This window comes from Lytechinus variegatus, chromosome 7 (genome assembly GCF_018143015.1).
Source record: "Lytechinus variegatus isolate NC3 chromosome 7, Lvar_3.0, whole genome shotgun sequence".
Taxonomy (NCBI): Eukaryota; Metazoa; Echinodermata; class Echinoidea; order Temnopleuroida; family Toxopneustidae; genus Lytechinus; species Lytechinus variegatus.
In genome coordinates, this window is record NC_054746.1 from 17,052,578 (window position 1) to 17,074,619 (window position 22,042).

Genomic DNA, 22,042 nt, shown 5'->3' on the forward strand with positions numbered 1-22,042 from the left:
CATTTTCCGCCATTGTGTGTTCGCTTTCTCGCCTCAGTGCATCTATTATAATTATGGATGGACATTGCATCCGGCCTGGTCAATGTCTTTTCAATAAAATTCCATTCTCAGGGGCCAGGGGCGGATCCAGCTTTTGACATGAAGAGGGAGGTGGAAAAATTCATCCCAATCCCCCCCATCGGTCGCTCGAAGATCTAACATTAAAAGCTGTTACTGCATGGTGGGGGGAGTAAAGGCGACCGCACACCTTACGACTGGTCTGCGACCCGATTCCAGAATAAAATGTAGTAGAATTTGATGCTAATGTAGTACGGGGTTCTTATCAATTCTCATTCCTAGCACTCTTCATGCACAGAGACAGCCCAGCAGACATGCTATCATGTTCAGAACTTACTGGCCAACTCCCAGTCTTTTAATGTACAAAAGCCTTGTTGCATTCTAGCAACATTCCATTCAAATTATTTAAGGAAAATCAATATTCATATAAATGTAAATCAATGGAACAAAGTATAACTGAATATTCATATATACAAACAAAAGATATTCAAACTATATGCAAATTATCCTAAAAGCTTGAGTGCATCAACTTAACATTATAACCAATCAGGAGAGAGATGGAAGGAGAGGGAGAGTGAGAGAGAGAGGAGTGAAGAAAGCTGTATGGAGGATGGTGGAGTGAATAAATACAAAAGAACCTTGTGTGAGGATGAAAAGGGTGAATATAAATGAGGGGTGTTCTATTAGAAAAAGGGGATGATTCATGAATAAGAGTGGAAAGAAATAAAAGTACAAAATTAATCCCTACACTAATATTGAGACTTGGAATATCTTACTAAATAATCGTACGAATACCTATGATCAAATCTGTGACCATGGTATCACCCTTCTTAAAATAAAAGCGAATTTAATATCTAGTCGTAATGACGTCATAGCAGTCGTACGATATTGGCTACGATTTGAAACTAATTTGGCCTTTTCTCCAAAATAAAGGCTTGCAAACTTTCAAAATGGTTATAACATTATTCTTTAAATTAATTTCAGCCTCAAATAAAATTATATGTTCCATTCACATCTTCAGAAAATGAGCAAAATGAGATTTGTTCCAAAATCGGATCGCGAACAGTCGTAAGGTGTGCGGTGGCCTTAAAAGTATATTTCAGCTTCATTTTTACAAACAATAAAAGGGTATCTTGAACTTCGGCATGCATACAAAATGCGACCGCGAAGCGCGAGATTTTTTCTCTCAATATATCATGTATTTAGACCTAAAAATAAACACACCAAGCACTTTTGTAATCATCAGTAAGATGAATATGCGTATCTAATATGGAAACTATGCTATAGCGCGTGGTGTGAGCTGAAATTATATGACGATGTGTATCATATTACCGAAAATTTTTCATAAATTCAATCATGTTTTTTTCTCCCAAAATACATCAAACTTTCACCGTGAGTACAAGACTCACAATTTTTGTCGATGAATGTCGCTTGCTATTCCACATCATTTCGCATTTATTTATTTATCTATTTATTTATTTATTAAATAATATTTCAATAGGGTGCCCTTCAAGCAAAAGCTGGTATTAAAAGGGGTCCTAAAAGCATAAAAACAAAACATGTACAAGCGACAAAAACATACAAAGTAAAAACATTTCATAAGTCATACATATTAGAACACAGAAAGGCATGCAAAATTGGAGTCATTAAAATATTTGTAACACAGAAACCATTAACATTTTAACATTTGCTGGACATAATATATGATTTGAGTTCTTTTTTAAAACTAGAGAGGGTGGGTAGGGTTTTTAAATGAAGGGGCAAGGAATTAAACATTGATATTGAAGAGATAATGAATGGGCAATTATACAGTGCGTATCAAAAAAAAGTTTACACTTTGAAAATGCCCTGGGAATTCAAAAATATGCAACATGTGGGTAATTTTTTCACATATAATTATGGGTTTGGGTCTCATCTATCAAATGAAAGTAAAAGTTTTGACAATATGTTACACTTGAGTGAGCACTGTCCATTTTTGTAAAGCTCGCAGAAATCTGTTTGCGCAGAAATGCTTGTTTTCACGCGGTGTCAAAAGGAAAGGGCGAAATCAAACTTACCCTGCGAAGCATTTCTCATAAATTTCCCTAGCACTTTTAGCCAATTGAAATAAAACAGATACATTCAAGCATTTTGTAACAATTTTGCCGCCCAAATTTGAAATTTTAACACTAAGTAAGCACAACCTTTACCCTTTTTGTGCCAGCTGGATCTGAGGACATAACTGAATCTGAACAAAAGTTTATATCAGCCATCTCCAGCACTTTTCACTAAGTTTTTATCATTTAAAGTGGCTTTACATTTCATTTTTCATTTAATACTTGTTTCTCCACACTTTTCCCAAGCTTGGCAATGATTAACAATATGAAAATCAAGCCTAAGCCATTTCATGTAAATCACAGCTCAGTGTAAAGCAAATATCGTCACGATGGACTCGGTGTGTAGGGGAGTGGGGTGGGGCGCAATGCACTCTTCGAAGTGTTTTTGGCAAGGAAACAAGTTTAAAAAGGTAAAAGATATCTTCAAATCAATTTTACTAGCTAAATTCCACGTGTTCTTCATGATTAAGGTCTACTTTTATTCGCATAACTATTTCAAAGTTCTGCGCAAATCATTTTTCACCAACTTTTCAAAAGTAAGTGGTGCTCACTCAAGCGGGAAATATTTTTCGACAGTTATATCGTCATTTGCTTAAATGGATCTGTACCAATGCTAAAATGTGGAAAAATCATCAGAATATTACAAATATATAATTTTACAGGATTTTTTCGAAGTGTAAACTTTTTTTTGATACGCACTGTATAGTGCTCAGTATTGCAGTTGGGGACATCGAGTTGTAGGTTGGAGGCTGGTCTTGTATTTACGCTATGTTTTTCAGATACTATAATTTAAAGTTATCATTAAAGAAATCGGAAGATAAATTATTTTAACTCTTATATTACCGCGACGTCTGTTAATTTTCTGTGAGAAAAGTTGGAGAATGAAACAAATCACTTAACTCATCAACTATTTCATTATTATGAGAAAATCAAGAATTTGGATTTGTATTTTGGCCTTTATAAGGCTGTTGTAAAAGTTCTTTAGCGAATGAAATTATTTTGTGATGTGTGAATGCGCGCTGTCAGTATTACGAGGTCAGTCTGTACAATCTTGTAAAACGGTTTTTGCCTAGAAACCTGGAGAGTGGGAGGGGTGCATCTGGCACAGATAATAGTTTGAGAGGCCGACTCCTGCGAAAAACAATATGACCCACAAAATGGTATTGTGCCTGATCCGGCTAGATCCGCGCCTGGAAGTATGCATCCCACATCTTCCCGCTGCCCAAGCCGCTGCTCAGCGCCCAATCTTTTACGAGAAGTTGTCACAATAATGGTGCAAGTTTATCAAAACAATTAGATGTGAATATCTTGTATTCACGATGGTTTATGAGACCCAACTATTCGTTTCTTATTTCCTGTCACATATTTCTTAATTTATCATTCTCTCTGCCTCATTCCCTCCCCTCTCTCTTGTAACTGATATCTGACCTTGTCTCTCTCCTCATTTCTTTCCTGTTAACTATTTCTCTCTCTCTATCCACTCTCTGTTGAATCTCTTATTTCTATTTTTGAAGGCATGCATGATTGACAGAGAGAAAAAAAAGACACACATACACTTGACTTGAGGACAGATCACAACAAAACCTTTTTATTGGGTGTGGGTGGTTAACATTGATCAGACACACAAAAAGGAGATTCCCTTAACTTACAATTCATTAGAAATTTTCAGGAACGCTGTCCTTAGAGTGAATAGGTTCATCAGAGATAAATTCAGATTCATGTATGCCTTTACCAGAGACTGCGCAGGGCCAATAACTTTGTTTAAAGACCCTGACCGGTGTAAAAACAATCATATATGAAAATAAAGGTAATGATTCATACAATACAAATATACCAAAAATATTACATATATCTCCTTCCAATAATTAAAAATATTAAATAAAAATCAAAGAAACTGCTCCTCCAAAGTACGCTTCGATTGAGCACCCCCACGTCGCCTGGAAATGATGACGTCACGTTGTGTCTGGAGGGTTGTGATTCCATAGGTTTGTGTACAAAAGCATTGGGTATTTTCTTCCATTTCCATGTTATGAATCCATTTTTTTTTACGTTTAAAGGTGAAAATGGCACTCAAAATTATTCACTGTTCAAATTGTTGTAAACCTACAACTATTCAGTACCTTTTTTGTGATTTCTCTGTTTGGTTCTTATTGGGCCTAAATTGCTATGTCAGGAAAAGTTGTTATACATAATCTAAATGCAGATAGAATTGAAATCTGCGCCAAATAAGCAGGAAATAAAATAAGGCAAAAACTAGTTCAAAACTGTAGATTTCATAAATTCAAGCTTGTGGGAAAAAATATATGTGATATCCCTCTGTGATAGGAGTGAAGAGAATGAAATGCGTTATCTGGAAAGCAAAAAAATCACCCAGTTTTTCTGTGTACAAACCTATGGAATCACGACGCTTCTTACACAACGTGACGTCACGGTCTCGAGGCAGGTGAAAAGCACAATAAAGCCTATTTTCTAAGCGGGGTTCGAAGCCCGATAATTGGAATATTCTTAATCAAAATACTCAGCTGGGAAGCGGTGAAAATGAATAAAGCATACCTTGCTGTATTTAGTAGCTTATAAGCTTTCGATTGGTATATAATTTGTCAATTTCATTTTCGGGTCCGGTCTGGATCTTTAACCAAATCTGATTACCGATAGCATTTTTAGTCATAGGGAAAACCTTTAAACTGGACAGTCCTGTTTATTAAATACCTGCTAAACAAATGAATTTCTGTGTTAGCAATCTTCAAAAAATGTGAAGCAAACTGCGACGATACCAGTAATATTATTCCCTGTTGCATGTGTTGATTTTTTGCTGTGAAATAATACTGAATTTACTACTGAGTATCATGTGACTATATTTCAGAACAAAATTCACAATTAATAAATTAACATGCATCAATGTAATGGTAAAGGCATACATAGATCTGAATGTATATTTCAAATGGCCCATCACTGAAAGTATTTTTATAATGATTTAATGATTTTGATTTAATCATCTCTTTTTTTATCATGATTGTCAAGAAACATACCAAATGCCTTAATTTAACTAGGAACATACTACATATACATAGATGATTGAACTTGCTAGGAGTTTAAGTACCACAAATGTACCATATGTTCAAATAAGTAACAAATTGTTGCTCACAAAATTGCATAAAAGAATATTTTTGGTTGTGAAGTTCCTATTGTAGACCCCATTTAGGAAAAAAAGTATAGATTAATGTAAATAATTAATGTAAATAATTCACTGTATAACAAGAGGAGATTTCTTTAAGGTAACATCATTTACATAATTTTATCCTTCAAAAAAGAAAATCCCCTTCCTAAGAAAGATTCAATTCAGCAATTTCATTATTCCATGAAGTTGGGGCATGAATTGGCTCATTTAAGCTTAACTCAAAACTGATCGTGCTATATATTTATTGTTTAAAGGCTTTACATTTGTATTAAAGGCATATATTTTACTGGAAATTTGGGGCCATTTAGACTAATTTTCCACGAAGTTATTTGGCAAAACAGAGAATGATGCTGTTACAGGCACACTGTGTTCGTGGTAAATCGGGATATTTACATTTGGTCCTATAAGTCAAATTATGGTAATTAGGTTGACCAACACTTGATACAATATGCACATTTACTTGTTACGTCAGATAGCCAAATACCTCAGATTTCCTTTGCATATACCGGTAGTTCTATTTTCAAAATTGTCACTATGCTTCTCGGTGTCCACCAGATGTGACATTTCCCAAAGCAACAAGGACACCGTGACAATTCTAAAATTTTCTTTTGAAACTATGAATAGGAAATCTCAGTAATTTAGCTACTAGTAACTGACTTACCAGGTAAATGCACGTATTGTTTCAAGTTTTAGTCAGTCTAATTGAAATAATTTAACTTTCAGGACCAAATGTAACCATCCTGATGCTACACAGACACCGTGTCCACTAAACAGCATTGTACACTATTTTGCTTAATATCTTCATGGAAAATTAGTCTAAATGGTCCCAAATTTCCATTAAAATGTTATGGTCTTAATACCAATACAAAGCCTCCAAACAATAAATGTATAGTATAATTAGTATTGAGTTATGCTGAAATGACACAATCTGTGCCCCGACTTCATGGAAAGTGCCAATTGTAATTCTTTTCATGAGGTTTAACATGACCAAACACTGCATGAATGAGAGGAAAACTACAAATCAAATGTTTATTGGTATAAAATTATGGAGGGAAAAATATTGGACAAACACTGAAAGCAAGAATATCAAAAAGATGAAGAAACTTCCCCCAGAGAATTTGTGTAGGTATGCTGAGATCTATTAATGTCTTTAGTTGAATATCAATTTAGTGTCCATGAAATGATGTAGTATTGATTTCATGCAATAAAAGAACAGGGCCATATTCTTAACAATGTAACTACCTGGTGAACTTAGTACATACATCATGTGACAAGCTTTACGAAGAAATACTAAATAACCCAAACTGTAAACCATATTTTTTTGTGGGAAATGGTAGGATTACTTAATAATCGAAATATTTTCACTGATAAACAATCTTAAGCAATGCAAAATTGCAGTAAATAATCCATGTCATCCTGAGAAAGTCTGGATCATTCCAAAAAGAATATTTTTTTTTGGAAAGGAGTTGTTTTATTATGAGTGTTAAGACAGGCGGCAAAGATACTGTTGATCTCTATTATGCATATTTTTACATAACAACCCTGTAACTAGATGCATTATATCGCAAAACTCACTTATACACCATCATAAGAAATTGAGCATGGCCAATTTTTTTTCACATAAAATCAAGTTCATATGATTTTTTTATAAAGATTACATAGTAAATAAAAATATGTGATATATGTTTCAAGCTACAACAAGGTTATAACAGAGCAGCATTGTTTATTTGGCAAAATACATGTACATCAACTAATACATTTTGTGGATAGTATTCACATCAAATCATTACAAACCTTCTCCATCAGATATTAATCTAATTCTAGATAAAACCATTAATGAACTGCTTTAGAAATAAAACGAGCAAAATATATTTGAACAAAGCGTTTGAGATTGAAGGTGATCGAGCAAAAGGAATGAAAAAAAAATAGAAAAAGAGATCAACAGATCATCTTTCTGCCTGTCATTTCATAAACATTTAAAATATACTGACTTTAAGAAGAGTTGAAAATGACAATTCACTGATAATTGGTTAATATGAAAGTGGATCATAAATTATATTTCCAGTTTGAAATCATTATTTCAGATATTTTAAGAGCAGCATAAAGTATTTCAGAATTAGTTCTTATAAACAATTTAATTCATGTTCCCTTCAAAATCTCAGGTTCATCGAATCTGTATGTGTAACATAAATGATGGAGTACACATTAGTCCCTCCCCTTAGTACTTGGCAAGACTAAAATAAAACACCAGAGCAATCACATGTGATTCAGAAACATGATTTGAGCTGTCATAATTAATATTCCAAATAATAATTTTTAAAAACATGATTAAAATGAGGGAGGGAAGGGTGATTTCTTATTTCTAATTTTGCTTGATGGTGATAATAAAAACACTCAAATTTTATATAGCGCAAATTATAGACTCTTAGCGCTTTACAAGGTAATATGAGAAAGAGAGAGATAGAGATAGAAAAGGAAAAACAATCATATTGAACCTAAATACATCATAAAACATAACCTAATAACATCATTATACATATTTGAGACTGAATTTCAACAATTTGAAAATCGATAATGCATCATTAGGAAATTTGATTTTATCATTGGGAAAGGTAACACTTTAACAGAGACTTATTCCACAGCTGAGGTATTAGATATTGAAATGCTCTTTGCTCATATGAAATTGAATTTAAATTTAGAGGGATTAACATCTTTCTGTTACTTGAACATAGTTGCCTGACCGGGTGATACTCATTGAGGATCTGTTGTAAGTATGAAGGGGCCAAGGGTGATGTATTGGTATAAAGGCAAAACCCTTAAAATGTTCAGTTGTTTGATATTTCAATATTTCGATACCAAGGAATTATCTTACCACCCCATTGCAATATTAGTGCAGATTTGATAATACATTCTGTTATTGGTCATTTACATTAAAATCTCTATAATCTACAGGTCACATACTGGCAACCAAGGGTTCTAGTCAATACACAATATTGAGAGGAAAAGCTGCTGCACTTCACAATGCCTTACGAAATATAACAGAAACAAATAAAGTAAAATTCTCTTGCTACTATTTTGTAATTGCTGGGGGCTTATGCAAATCCGATGTGACCATTCACCACTATACAGCAACGCAAACTGTGCCAATATCAATTTGAATATTGTAACATACACCATGTATCATATACATACACACTGTTGTACAAACAGCCCATCACCATAATAAGTCTGTACAAGCAAACATATCAATGTCTATTCTTAGCATTAAACCATACACCATTTTAATAACCATAACCACGATCCAAGATATTTTGTATAATGTTGGTTTTTAGTTTCACATCAATATCCCAGGTTATCTCACTCTGTTTGGTAGATATCAATAAAAGATTCTTATCTCAACACATATGTTGTATATATGTATAAGCGAATCAATTTGCAATTTACATGAGCTCTTAGCATGCAACGGTAATGATAGCATTTTTTTTTCTTGACATAATCTAGCTTGTATATTGTTTGAATTATCAAACATGAGATGCAAAATAAATCAGCAAACAAATGCAGTAACAAAGCTGAACAAAATTATGCCCGATTCCCACTCATATATGTATGTACAATATTAAATAAAATACACAACATTTTATTCTATGCCTTACAACATCGATCTTATGTAGTCCGTAATGTTTTTTTTTTGTTCATAACTTGTGATGTAATAATGGGCAATTCATTGCAACAAATTTAAAATTTGTCAAAAAATTCTTTTTCCAGTAAAAGAACATAATTTTACTCCTAACTATCAATATGATAGCTACATGTAGGTAAAATAATGTGAAGAAACAATTTAGATACCTTAACTCACATCATACAATAGGTTAATACATGTACTACCAATTTGATACTAGTTACTTTTAACAATCTTAATGATCTCTTCTGGAAAGAAAACACCAAATCAAAAGTAGTGCAAGTGAATAGTGACTTGGGTTCTCTGATTTCTTCAGATACCATTGCTTTTACAATTTCACAGAATATAAGGACTATTTAGAGCAATATAATAAAGCCATTGTATTCTCATGCGAAGATACATGTAGTAAGCTTGAACACGAAAAATAAAATCAGAATAAAAATGAATTTAAATTTTTCCTAGATGGTAAATAATGGAATTACGCTGATTCTACCATATAAGAAGTGCGTCACTGAAGAGAACTTGATTTATAATATTCCATGTGAAATATATAAACATCAAATACTTCCAAGACACGATTTGTATATATATATGAAAATACACATTAGTGTAAATTTAGACTCCTTTAAAATCAAACCATTCTGATCTTGTAGTGACTTCTTTTCATCAAAAATCACAAGGGTAAGCATTTTCATATCCATTTCTTTGCATTCAATTATATCCCCCTTGCGTTATAAACATACATCAACACCAATGAATAAACACATATGAACACACTACTTTCTTACAATGCCTTGCGAATAGTATACAGCAATATATACACAGGGATAGAATTACACAAGAATCCACCTTCTCCCCTTGTAAATATCTAGGTCTTAAACAAAAACTTGAGAATATTGACAGTATTTTGAGTTGTCTTTCATAGATATCTTTATTTTGAGTTGTTTCTTAAAGCATATCATTGATTTTTTAAAAGAATGAATGAGATGATTTAGAATCAAATAGAGGCAAGGTGTCATATTTAATATGTTACATTCAAAATATTTTTATTTCTATATATATGGAAGATTGTAAAGTATATGTACTGCTACTAATGTCATACAGGTTCACATTTCAGAATTTAGAAGAGTGAGACTTACATTGTAAAGCCACACCTTAAAAATTATCTCAAGGACTGGTGTTGGGGAAAAACAGTTTTGCCTGAAGACATGATTATAATTTAAACAATTCCACTTACTTGCTTACTTGCCATTGTTACAATAAATAACTCTGGACATCACAATCTCTACACATATTTTGTTTTTAAACATAATAGGAGTAATATACATTTCTCCTAATTAACACCACAATGAATTCTTTTTGTCAACAAAGACACACATACACACACATGCACAGATAACATGAGAGACATTGAAGAAAAATAGTTTTGTGTACAAAATTATAAAGTCGTTTTAAAAACTTCCATTACTAAAATCTGTTGTATCAAGAATATATTTTCATGCATCAAATGTATTAGTCTTCTTCGCGCTTCTTAGAGAACAAGAAATAAAAGTATTTTTTCATCACCCCGAAAGTATCTGATGTAGTAATTGATAATTTGTGGATCCTTCTCTGTAAACTAAAACCTCTTCCCTAAATTACCCCCTGACTACCACAATATAGTTACATGAAGTGTATGATCATATTACCTTTAATCAATTTAACCTAATGGTAAATAAATTACCGATTTCTCATATAGTGATATATTTACATAAGGTAATTCTATAGACAAACACTGTTTGGTGAAAATATAATATAAATCGTCTAATATACAAAATTCATTTCCCAAACAAATTTCTATTTGGGTATACATAAGTGGAGGATGAATAATAATTTGACAAGAAAGCATACATCTTTTGGTGATCTCAAGTAGATCCAAAATAAATATTTCAGGTCTAAGTGAAATTAAGAAAAGTTGCAAATCGTGCATTTTAGCACAATCCCTTAATCTCACAAAATAAACAAAGTTGAAGTATGGATTCGAAATCCATTAAATGGAAAATAAAGATAGAAATCGACTGAAAATCTCAATATTAAATTTAACCCCTTAAAAACTGGCTCATTGTGCTTTGACACACATTCTCCACAGATCCACACCTGCATTTATGTGTGCTCAGTACCCAAAGGGTTAACAAACTTATTGTCTTTAATATTTTCTACAACAGACTTCAGTGTTGGGTAAGATTAACCTGTTGGTCTCCACAGAAAGATTAAAAGGTGTATTAAAAAGGAAATAAGGTGATAAAAAACAGATGTCCAGGAACATTTTGTACAAAAAAGAGGAATTACATTAATCTAGCAATATATAAAGCATGTAAATGTTAGGTACAATATGCGCTACAGAACATTGTACATTATAAGAATAAATGTAGCAGCAAAATATATCATCTATTTACATTCACTTTTGATAGTTTTGTTTAAGGTTTAGCATGCATGCCAACCCGATAAAAAATTAAAGGGGGTGGGGGATCATACAGTAAGATGCTTACTTTCAAGTTTACATAAAGAGCCATGAAAAATAAAATCCGGAAGAAAAAATGTGAACTGGATAATGTATGATAATGACTTCAGAAATACCAATTTACAATCAAAGGCTGTATTGATAATGTGCCAAGACAGAGAAACATCGATCACATTTGTGCATTTACAGGGCATCATTTCATGTTTTGTGCACATCCACGACAATATCCGTTCACTATTCACAGACATATATTTGATGTATGAACCTACATTTAGTTCATCACTACTCCACTTTTATTTACAGAAACGATTACAAAGAATCCAAATATCATGACTGTAACTTTCTTCCCCTCCAGTTAATATGCTGAAATGTAACATGTCTCTGAGCAAGTTCTCTGATATACTTAAGTATTAGAACAAAATCATGACTACAGCATTCCATACATAGCAGACCACTTATAATATACAATGTCATTATGGAAAACTATCCTTGGCAATAAACCATTAATATTTTCATGGAGAGCTCCTTTCAATGCATTGATAATAACCTTTTCTCTTTCTCCATCCCTGTTCTAACAGGGGCTCCATGAAGGTCAGTACGGGGCTGTTAGGTCCAGGGCTTGCAAGAGGTCTTCCCCCTGTAGCAGCCTGTTGGTAGGCAATGGAGCATTGACTTCTGCATCCAGGTTTGTGATGAGTGGCAAAGCTGCTCCTAGTGGCAGTCCATCTCTGCCTAACAGCTGGGTGATACTGCTCTTCCTCACAGGCTGGCCCTGATGCTTAGGCTCTTGCTCTGGTTGGTTCTTGGGCTTGATTGATGATGGCAGGTTGGATGTGCTGGCATGCAGTAGAGCATTAGGGCCTTTAGAAGAGCCATTCCCAGAGACCTATCAAGTTTAAAAGGGACAATAATCAATTAACTAAATTACATCATCATTTACAATTGTCTATTTGAAAGGGGTTAACAGTTACGTACCTCCATTAACATCTGTAATTTTCTCACATCGTTAGTCTCTCCTATAGTTATACCTGTCAAGTTAATAAATATTTCTGCATAAAGATTGTACCATCATACTTAGATGTTTCAGGGGACAGAAAGATTCTTTAAAAATTCAACCAGCAAACATCTGTCTGTAATAACTTGTCAAAAATAAATGACTGGGATACAAAAGATTCTGGATTTAAAATCTGATCATAAATAAGTTCTTAATCAGAAATAGGGTATCCCATTGTTTTACATTATGCACCTTGGACAAGTATGCTAGTCTATTTCACGTTCAACTGTGCATCACTCTTTACCAGTGAAGTTTGCCTTAACGCATGTAGACCAAGCGAAAAAAGTGATAAGATGAACAAAACAACCACAACAACAAGTTCTAATTTGGAAGATATCTTACCCTCTGAGCAACTATTTGTAGTAGCTGTGAATGTCTGAATGGATTGACATTGTCTTTATCAACTTTAGTAAGGAGTGCTGATAGTAGGTCCATGTTATTATCTCTTGGTTTCGGCTGTTGTCCACCCCCTCCTCTTACTGTGCCTGTGTCTATGTAAGGACTCTCACCTGAAGATTAATAATAAAAAAAATCATAATTTCAATCAAATTCAAGGTATGCAAATATCCTTCTACAGTGTAATCCTTTCAATATCTTTACAATCACACAGCTATAATGCACTGGAAAACTTTTTGAATGTAAGTCCAACAAAAACTTGAACACCAAGAAATATAATACTTTTTTTATATTCATATTTGGTTAGAATTATTTGTGGCGGTAAATATGCTCCACCACTCTTGTATTGTCCGAGATGAGAAATCACATTCATCCTTACAAATGTAAAATTGTATTTAATTGTCTTATTCTATTTTTTTTTTGTAAAAGTGGATATTGATGCCTACATTATGTTCCAACACTAATCACCAATGTTCGATCCCTAATTTTTCTTAATTCTTACTGTTTTTTTTTTACAAACTGCTTATGTCATGATATTTTGAGAGCAATACAACCTTAAATATGAACTAAAAGAACTGAGGCAAATCAATTCAGGAATTTCCATCATATAGTGGATCAGATGTATGGCCTCTATGGAATCGCCCAGATTTGATTGGGATTCTGAAGCCCACAACTTCAGATAGATGAGAAGAAGTCCTACCTGGGGATGATCTGTCAGGTTCTGAATCTGGTTCTCTCTTGACATACATGACCCTGTCGTCATCCGCTCCTCCTCCTCTACAATTCCTCATCCCAAGCATCCCTAACAGCCCGTCAGATCTACTTATCTTGCTTCTAGGAGCGCAGTCTCCGCAATCTGGATGCTCCTGCTTCCGCTTGAGGGGCGGGGATTGTATGCTTGTTTGGCATCTCTGATGAGGGGGTGACATGATGTTCTGAGGGCTGGGAGGCACCTGCTGGTACGACGACATAGGTGGGTACGGGATGTACACACCCAACGGCTGCTGGATGGGTGCAGGAGACGGAAGCGGTGAGGCGAAGAGTCTGTCGTCTTGATGAGATGGTTGGCCAAGTGGAGACAGAAGGTTTGGATTCATCGGCGAGTGCAGCATCGGTGTGGGGGCACCGCTGTGGGGCGACATGGCCGGGGAGAGCAGGAGCGGGGTATGCTGAGGAGTGCTGGGTGAGGAATTGGGGAAGTAAAGATTGGGTACACTGCCGCTCAGACTGCTGTTACAGGACTCCATGGGGCTGCCTGATGTACGACAGCTGCTACTCTGAGAGGCTGGGTAGTCCATCCCATTATCTTCCATTGGTCTTAGGTTCTTATCACTGTGTATGCAAAAAAATGAAATAAGAACATTAGAGCCTGTATAAAAATACATACTGTAAACTATCATGTGACTTCAAAAACACTTTCATTTACATGCCTAGAACAAGACACTGGCATAAGCACATTTGAAGGAAAACATTACAGATGTGTAACCCTTCATATACCATAATTTTGCTGGGAGTAAGTTATTTTACATTACCCTATTAAAAAGCCTAACACATTTTTTTTCAATCAAAAATAAAATCTCACATTTATGATGTCTTCTTGTGGTGAGAACCAATCAAGATAGACATTACCTTACATAATTTTGAGGGAACATGACAAGAATGTGAGATGACTTCAGCCACCCCCCGTTTAACATAAAAAAAACAGATTCAAAACTTTGAACTAGTGACTGAAAGAATAAACAAAGAAAAATTTACACCCTCAAAAGCTTCATATTGATCATTTAGAATTTTTCTTTGACTTCATTGATCCAAAATTTACCAAAAAAAACCACCAAATTTTTATATTCTCCATAAAATATCTGTTTTAGGACATATGCATTCACATAATCTAGTAATAAACTGGAATGGTGACATTTACCTTTTGAAGGGACTTAAAGTTTAATATGCTTTTTGATATTCCCTATGTAAGATACTCACATTGAACCTGTACCGAATGGATCTACAGGCATCCAAGTCTCACTCGTGAAGGGATCCATATCACCAAGAAGAGAATCAGTTGACAGGTCAAAGTCCTCACCCATAGGAATGTAAGGAGCCCTCATAGCTAGCTCATCACATGGAATCTGTTGCTTAGCAACCTGTTAAACAGTATCAGAACAATAATCATGAAAAACATTATTGATGACTCTTTCAGATTTAAAGTGTTAACAATCATTAATGCAAAGTCTTACAGGGATGTCATTGAATATTGCTTACAACAGACTGGAAAAGTAACCTAGAATGAGCCATTTTTTAAACAAAAATATGATTTCTATGGCCAAAAATAAGCTAGCCTTATCCTGAAAATTGACATCCCTGCTTATAATCTCTCTAAGAAAATTAATATGACAGTAAACAATCCACTTACTGCATGATGGCCTAATCTAACTCATCAAATTATGAATAAATCTGTACATGAATATGCAAGAGAACTGGGTATGTAATCACACTTGGTCTGGTAACTACACTCTCCATGCTCATACAATCATTTTAATACATTCATTTTTCAATATTCTGTGAGCAGCAAATCCACCGATACTGAACTTGGTTAGCTTAAGTGATCATAAATGTATGCTCAGGTAATATCTTTAAAAAAAAAGTGGAAGATTATGCCTTGTAAATAAACCATAACTGCTGATTCTTACCACATCATTGACAGGTTGCTTCTCTGTATCCAGGTTTGGTCTTTTGTCAAGTAGCAATGGATCATTGTTGGTACACAGGTACTGAGTCTTCAATACACCAGGGTCCTATAAAGACATAGAAAGATAACAAAACTGTGTAACAAAATTCATAGGTATATCGTTACTTTGATTTCAGGTCCTTCATACTTTATAAATTGTTTTTAACTAATTCAATATTCAGCAATCGGGACATACAACAAGTCCAAGATTTTAACCAGTGGGGCGTTTCATCAATATTTTCGTCCGACAAGTTGTCAGATCTGACAACTTTCCTGGATTCTGATTGGATGAGAAGCACTGTTACTATAGTAACTGTCGGATGAAACAGGACTTGTCGGATAAAATGTCCGACAAGTCCTTTCATGAAACGCTCCCCAGGTCTAAACAAATGTGATATATATTTTTTTCTAATCATGTAAGAGGAGACATCCATATCAAGCCTCTGGCTTTTAACGACTTTGTCACAATGTACAATGATTGAATCTTAAGTTTCAGTTTATCATTTTTCATACCTCACAAAATATCAAATCCAATTAACGTCCATCAAAAGTCAGTAAATCGTTAAAGACAAAATATTACAATACATCACCATTATTCTAATAAATAAGATAAAGGTTATACAATTGAATGTTCAGATTGGGGACAGATATATCAACAAGATGAGGGTATGAAGGGCAAACTATTAAAAGCAGAGCTTGTATTTTATAGTTTCCCTATTAATAAAATTACAAGTAATTGTCAAGTTTTGATATCACTATGTTCAAAAAAACAAAAGAGAAAGAGAAAACAAGAAAAAGATACATCTTCATATGTATAACTCATGTGTCATTATGTGGAAATCAAATAAGTTCATAAATAAATCATCTTGCAAATTTAGATCTGGGCATACGTGTAGATAAAATCGTGGCTCACAGATAACAGTAGCCAATTAGGCCAAAAAATGTCGATTCCAAAAAAGTTTGTGAAATTTGGTTCTTTACAAATGACATCCAAGCCATGGGGAGAGTATTATGAGAGTGATGGCCATACCTGTACATTCATGACAGTCTCGTTGGTGTTCTGCTGTACACTATCATTGGCTTGGCTGGGCGGTAGAGGTGCAAAGGGGTCAAAGGGCACGAAGCTATCTGATTCATTGAATTCTGTGATCTCACTATTCATGTCCATCCTCTGACCTTCTGAAGGATCTAAATGTGATTACAAATATTGAAAACAATGGATGAATATAACAGTTGAGATATACTCTCATTTTATGATAATCAATAATATAAAATATTGATTTAATAGAATACTAATATCAATGTCGGAAACAATTCATGGATATGAAATGAACAGTAAACATTGAGACATACAATTCACATTTCAATTATAAGGATTATTGTCTATTATACCAGTCAAGATACAGAGTAGTGCTTTTTTTAATTCCTAAGATTCTTTAACTCAGATGGAATCTAATATACAAGTACTTTGTCAAATTACTGTCTCATTTCGAGATGAAAAAGACAGTCTCCAATCATACAATGTTAAAAAGTAAACATATGTACATTAAGAGGAAGGAGACAGGAAATTACTAGAGTCAAATAGGTCAAGTGCAATGGCTTAGACAAATACAACTACAGGGAGGTGGAAAGAGAGGCAGGAGAAAGAGCGGAGGATGGAGAGATGAGCAGAGGGGCATAAGGGGTAAAAGGAGTAAAGGTGTGGAGGGATGGTAGGGGTATGTGGATTTGGAGGGAGTAATGATGGGGTAAAAGGAAGGGGAAAGAGGGATTTACATAAAAAAGAGAAAGGATGGAGAGATGAGGAGTGGGGTGATAGAGGGCAACAGAGGGATTGAAGGAGGGGAGGAAGAAGTGTAGAGGAATGGGGGGTAGGTGGGAGGTAGGGGGTAGGGGGATGGAGTAGAAATGGGGCAAGGATGGAGGAGAGGAATATGAAGAAGGGGAATGGAGAGGCGAGTAGAAAGGGAAAGGATAAAAGATGGCTGTAGAGGGAGTAAAGGAGGGGATAATGAAGGGTGGGAGAATGGGGGTAGGGGGGATGGAGTAGAAATGGGGCAAGGATGGAGGAGAGGGATATAAAGAAGGGGAATAGAGAGATGAGTAGAAAGGGAAAGGATAAAGAGGGCGGTCGAGGGAGTAAAGGAGGGGATGAAGAAGGGTGGGAGAATGGGGGTAGGTAGGGAGTAGATATGGGACAAGGATGGAGAGGGATATAAAGAAGGGGAATGGAGAGATGAGTAGAAAGGATAAAAGAGGGCTGTAAAGGGAGTAAAGGAGGGGATAAAGAAGGGTGGGAGAATGGGGGTAGGGTGGGAGGAGAGATCGACAAAGGAGAGGGAGAAGAGGGATATAAAGAGAGGAGGATGGAAAGGTGAGTGGAAAGGTAAAAGGGACATAAGTGGGCCAAATGATGAAGGAGGGTATGAGAAAGGGTAGGAGAATGGGAGTAGAGTGGGGGGGGGGGAGAAAAAAGGTTTGTATAAAGATAATACATTGACATTTACCCAATTCAATCATGACATCACCAGCAGTTGGCGCTAAGTAAGCCAATTTCTCCTCCACCGCTTGAGACGCTGTTCAAATAAGATACAATGAAATGAAACATTACCAAGGCACTTCATTCTCATCTTCAATGAAATGACACATTACCAAGACCTTTTATTCTGATCTTCAATGAAATGAAACTTTACAAAGACATTTCATTCTCATCTTCAATAAAATCATACATTATAAAGGCTCATTATTCTGATCTCTAAAGAGCACATGATTTAGATTTTCTAAGATCTCTGGATTTTTCCATCAAGAGTAATAAGCAAAGGAAGTCCATTATGTCTGATCTATGCATCATCAAATCATTGGCGAATATATATGAGACCTATTAGTTGACAATGGATTGATAAATGGTAATAAATGAAAAGGAAATTCATTTTGAAAGGTGATGGGAATGAGGGAACTCTGATGATAAAGGTCAGGAAGTTGAATGGACACTTAGCCAAGGAACTGACATATCTTATCAATCAATCTTAATGTTTACTATCATTAGTGCAAAGAGCATTCATGGATCATATATCCTGTTGAACATTCACATTTCTTTTTTTTTGCACTATTTACAAAAAAAAAACAGTCAAGGAAAATAAAATAAAATCATATCAATTCATATTATATAATATCCTACCAAATCATATCACATTATATTGTATCAAATCCACTGGCGTAAATCCTTACGTCACACCTATCGTTCAGACCATCCCCCCCCCGAACAAAAGGTGTGCACAAGGATTTACGCCAGTGATCAAATCATATCAAATCAATTCCAATCCAATCCAATCCAATCCAATTCAATTCAATCCAATCCAATTCAATTCAATCCAATCCAATCCAATCTAATCTGATCCGATCCAATTCAATTCAATCCAATCCAATCCAATCTGATCCAATCCAATCTAATCCAATCCAACCCAATCTGATCTGATCCGATCTAACCCAACCCAACCCAACCCAATCCAATCCAACCCAATCATATGCGACCCAATCCAATCTAATCCAATCCAATCCAACCCAATCCAACCCAATCAAATCATATCAAATCAAAACCAATACTGAACCAATATTCAACTTCAAAATACTTATATCGGTTAATTTGATAAATGACGTTTTTATCGTAACTGCACTTTTAGCTCGGTGATAACACATACATGTAGTAACAATTGTGGATCTTTGACCAAATTTGAAAACTATGAAAGACTCTTATATTAGTTAAAATTAGTTGACTTACAGTTACATCCAGCCAGATAGAGAGGGAAGTCATTGGAAATGTTGGCATGCTGAGGAGCAGCGAAGGTCTTTTCTTCTTTCATCTCAACATCTTTGATCACCTCTTCTTCCTTCTCCTTCTCTTGTTGACTGACTGAGAGGACTCTGTCTCCATGCTCTACACCACTGCAGAAAACAGAACAAAATCAGTAGTAGTATCATTAATTCAAGTTCAGAGGCAAAAACTACAAAGTAATACAGAAAATAGGCTTACATGTATCTTACAATCAAATAATCTAAAACCATAAATAACAAAGGCAAACTTGGACTTTTCTGTTGTTTTTCCCAAACAATATGCTTGAAAAATTAACAAACATCTAAGTAGTTGTAATACTAATCAGATCACTCAATTTGAGTATTACAACATGCACATGTCCCTAAATATATGAACAAAGAACAGAAAAGAGGATTTGGGCAGAAACAAGAAATGTGATTATTCCTTTGAGCTATCCTATTTCCTGTTGATATAAAATGTGCAGATTTTTTTTGTACTTTTGACAGGTAATAATGAACTATAGAGGGAAGTAGTTTGCAAGAAAGATGAAAAACAAGGGGGAAATATCAAAACAAAAAATATACCATACAAATAAACACAAGTCCAGGTTAAAATCTTTTAGCATAGCTTTTACTTTTTTTTTTTGGGGGGGGTGCTTCATCCCTAGCACCCCCGCTTCCCAGGGCCATGCCTCTAAAATTGTTTTCCTACCCTGCCTGTTTCTCTCTATTCATTGTTACTATGAGTACCAACATAAATGATGTATCATATAGACTACAGTATTTGTATTTGACTACTGTACTTGAATTCACAAATCTTCTTGCAGTCAAATGTTACACAAGATAGTATCCATCAATCAACAAAAATTATGTGGTGAATTATTATGTATGGCAGACTGTTGCAACCACTAGAGGGTTGAGTTATATCTTATTCAGACTATTAAATGAGCATTTATAACTAAAGCTATCAATGGAGCGTTGTGGCCCAGTGGATTAGTCGTCTGACTCTGAAACAGAGGGTCGTGGGTTCAAATCCCAGCCATGTTGTAATTTCCTTCAGCAAGAAATTCATCCACATTGTGCTGCACTCTACCCAGGTGAGATGAATGGGTACCTAGCAGGAATTTATTCCTTGAAATGCCACCGCGCTGTAAAAGGCTGCGGGGCTAAAGCCAGGGTAATAATATCCAAGTCCTTTGGAAGCGCATAGGGACGTTATGACATAATGTGATATGTGCTATACAAGAACTGCATTATTATTATTATATATATAGTGCACATACATGTACACGGTTATATTGAAGTTGGAGAAATTAATCAGTAGTCTCACGATGGATCGCGAGACTACTGATTGATTTCTTCAACTTTATCCATCACCACGATGAACCTCTTCCACATCATGTTCATATCATTACATTACAGTCATCTCCCAAGCATATAGTGATGTACAGTGTATAATTAGAGACAAGGTGAACTTGATCAAGGAGTGTATTTGAAGCTCCATCATCTGATTCACTGCTAGATAGGCTACCATACTGATTATTTTTCTATGTTATTCTTCACTGCACTGTATATAGCATAAAAATTGCAAATTATAATCTACAAGATGCTTAAATATTGATTTTTTATAAGACCATACATGTATCGGCATATCCTGATTTTTTTTGTCAAATGCTTCTCCTATACTACTTAGTGGAGGGTACAATGTATAAGGTTCACTCTGTGCTATAAATAGCCAGTTTATATCAATAAAATATATCACACATGTTTACAATAGAACAATCGAGAATTGCCTAGGTTTCAATTTTCAAAATGAAAATCCCCAGGTTCATGAGAACCTCGGATCTATACAGAAACATGAAACCAGTATTGGATTCATGTAATGACAAAGACATTCAATAACACATCACATTCTGTTTATTGCATTTTGTCAATATCTTTTTTGAAAGGAAAAACCAAAAAGATATTTCATTGTATATATACATTTGTGCTATTCCATTTCCGTTTTCCTCTTTCATCTTTGTATCTACTGAATAGTTAATGACACCAAATGTTTTCTTCTAGTTTGTGTTTAATATCTGAATTGATTTTGAAATATAAAAAGTAATCATTATTACATGCAGTTGACAAGACTAATTATGTCTTTGTGCACTCTCTCTCTCTTTATATACATATGTAAATGAAATGAATCATAAAGCCAGGGCCCTGTATTATAATGCTAGCAAATCCATGTACCTCTATACCGTAACACAGAAATTTCCTTATTCCATAAACATGGTTCTGTATGCACGCTTTGACAGCAAAATTCAAAATTGATCGTTCTAGGAGTGTTAATGGTACGTAAATACCAGAGCCTATATGCCAGGCGCTGGAGGCTCAACACATTAAGATACAAACTAAAGTGTATCCTATGACTATGTATGAGCATCTTGTAGCCAGGGCATTTATTCCATGGGTTGACCTGTTAAACTGTCAGCTGTCCCTTAAGGCCTATTTGCAATATACATTTACCTAAACTAATACAGACTGTAATAAAAGAGGCATACCAAG

The 22,042-nt window shown here is 34.8% G+C and overlaps 1 protein-coding gene across 1 annotated transcript in view; it reads right to left on the bottom strand.

Moving 5' to 3' along the window:
- Positions 1-5,130: 5,130 nt before the first annotated feature.
- LOC121418593 (hypoxia-inducible factor 1-alpha-like) overlaps positions 5,131-22,042 on the bottom strand; it is a 56,670-nt gene continuing 39,758 nt past the window's right edge. The window contains exons 8-15 of the mRNA XM_041612542.1: positions 19,461-19,624; positions 18,190-18,258; positions 16,713-16,870; positions 15,645-15,749; positions 14,938-15,098; positions 13,661-14,292; positions 12,907-13,073; positions 5,131-12,396 (exon numbers count right to left, since the gene is read on the bottom strand). Coding sequence (XP_041468476.1) covers positions 12,103-12,396; positions 12,907-13,073; positions 13,661-14,292; positions 14,938-15,098; positions 15,645-15,749; positions 16,713-16,870; positions 18,190-18,258; positions 19,461-19,624 — 1,750 coding nt within the window. The 3' untranslated portion in view covers positions 5,131-12,102. The remainder of the gene's footprint in view (positions 12,397-12,906; positions 13,074-13,660; positions 14,293-14,937; positions 15,099-15,644; positions 15,750-16,712; positions 16,871-18,189; positions 18,259-19,460; positions 19,625-22,042) is intronic.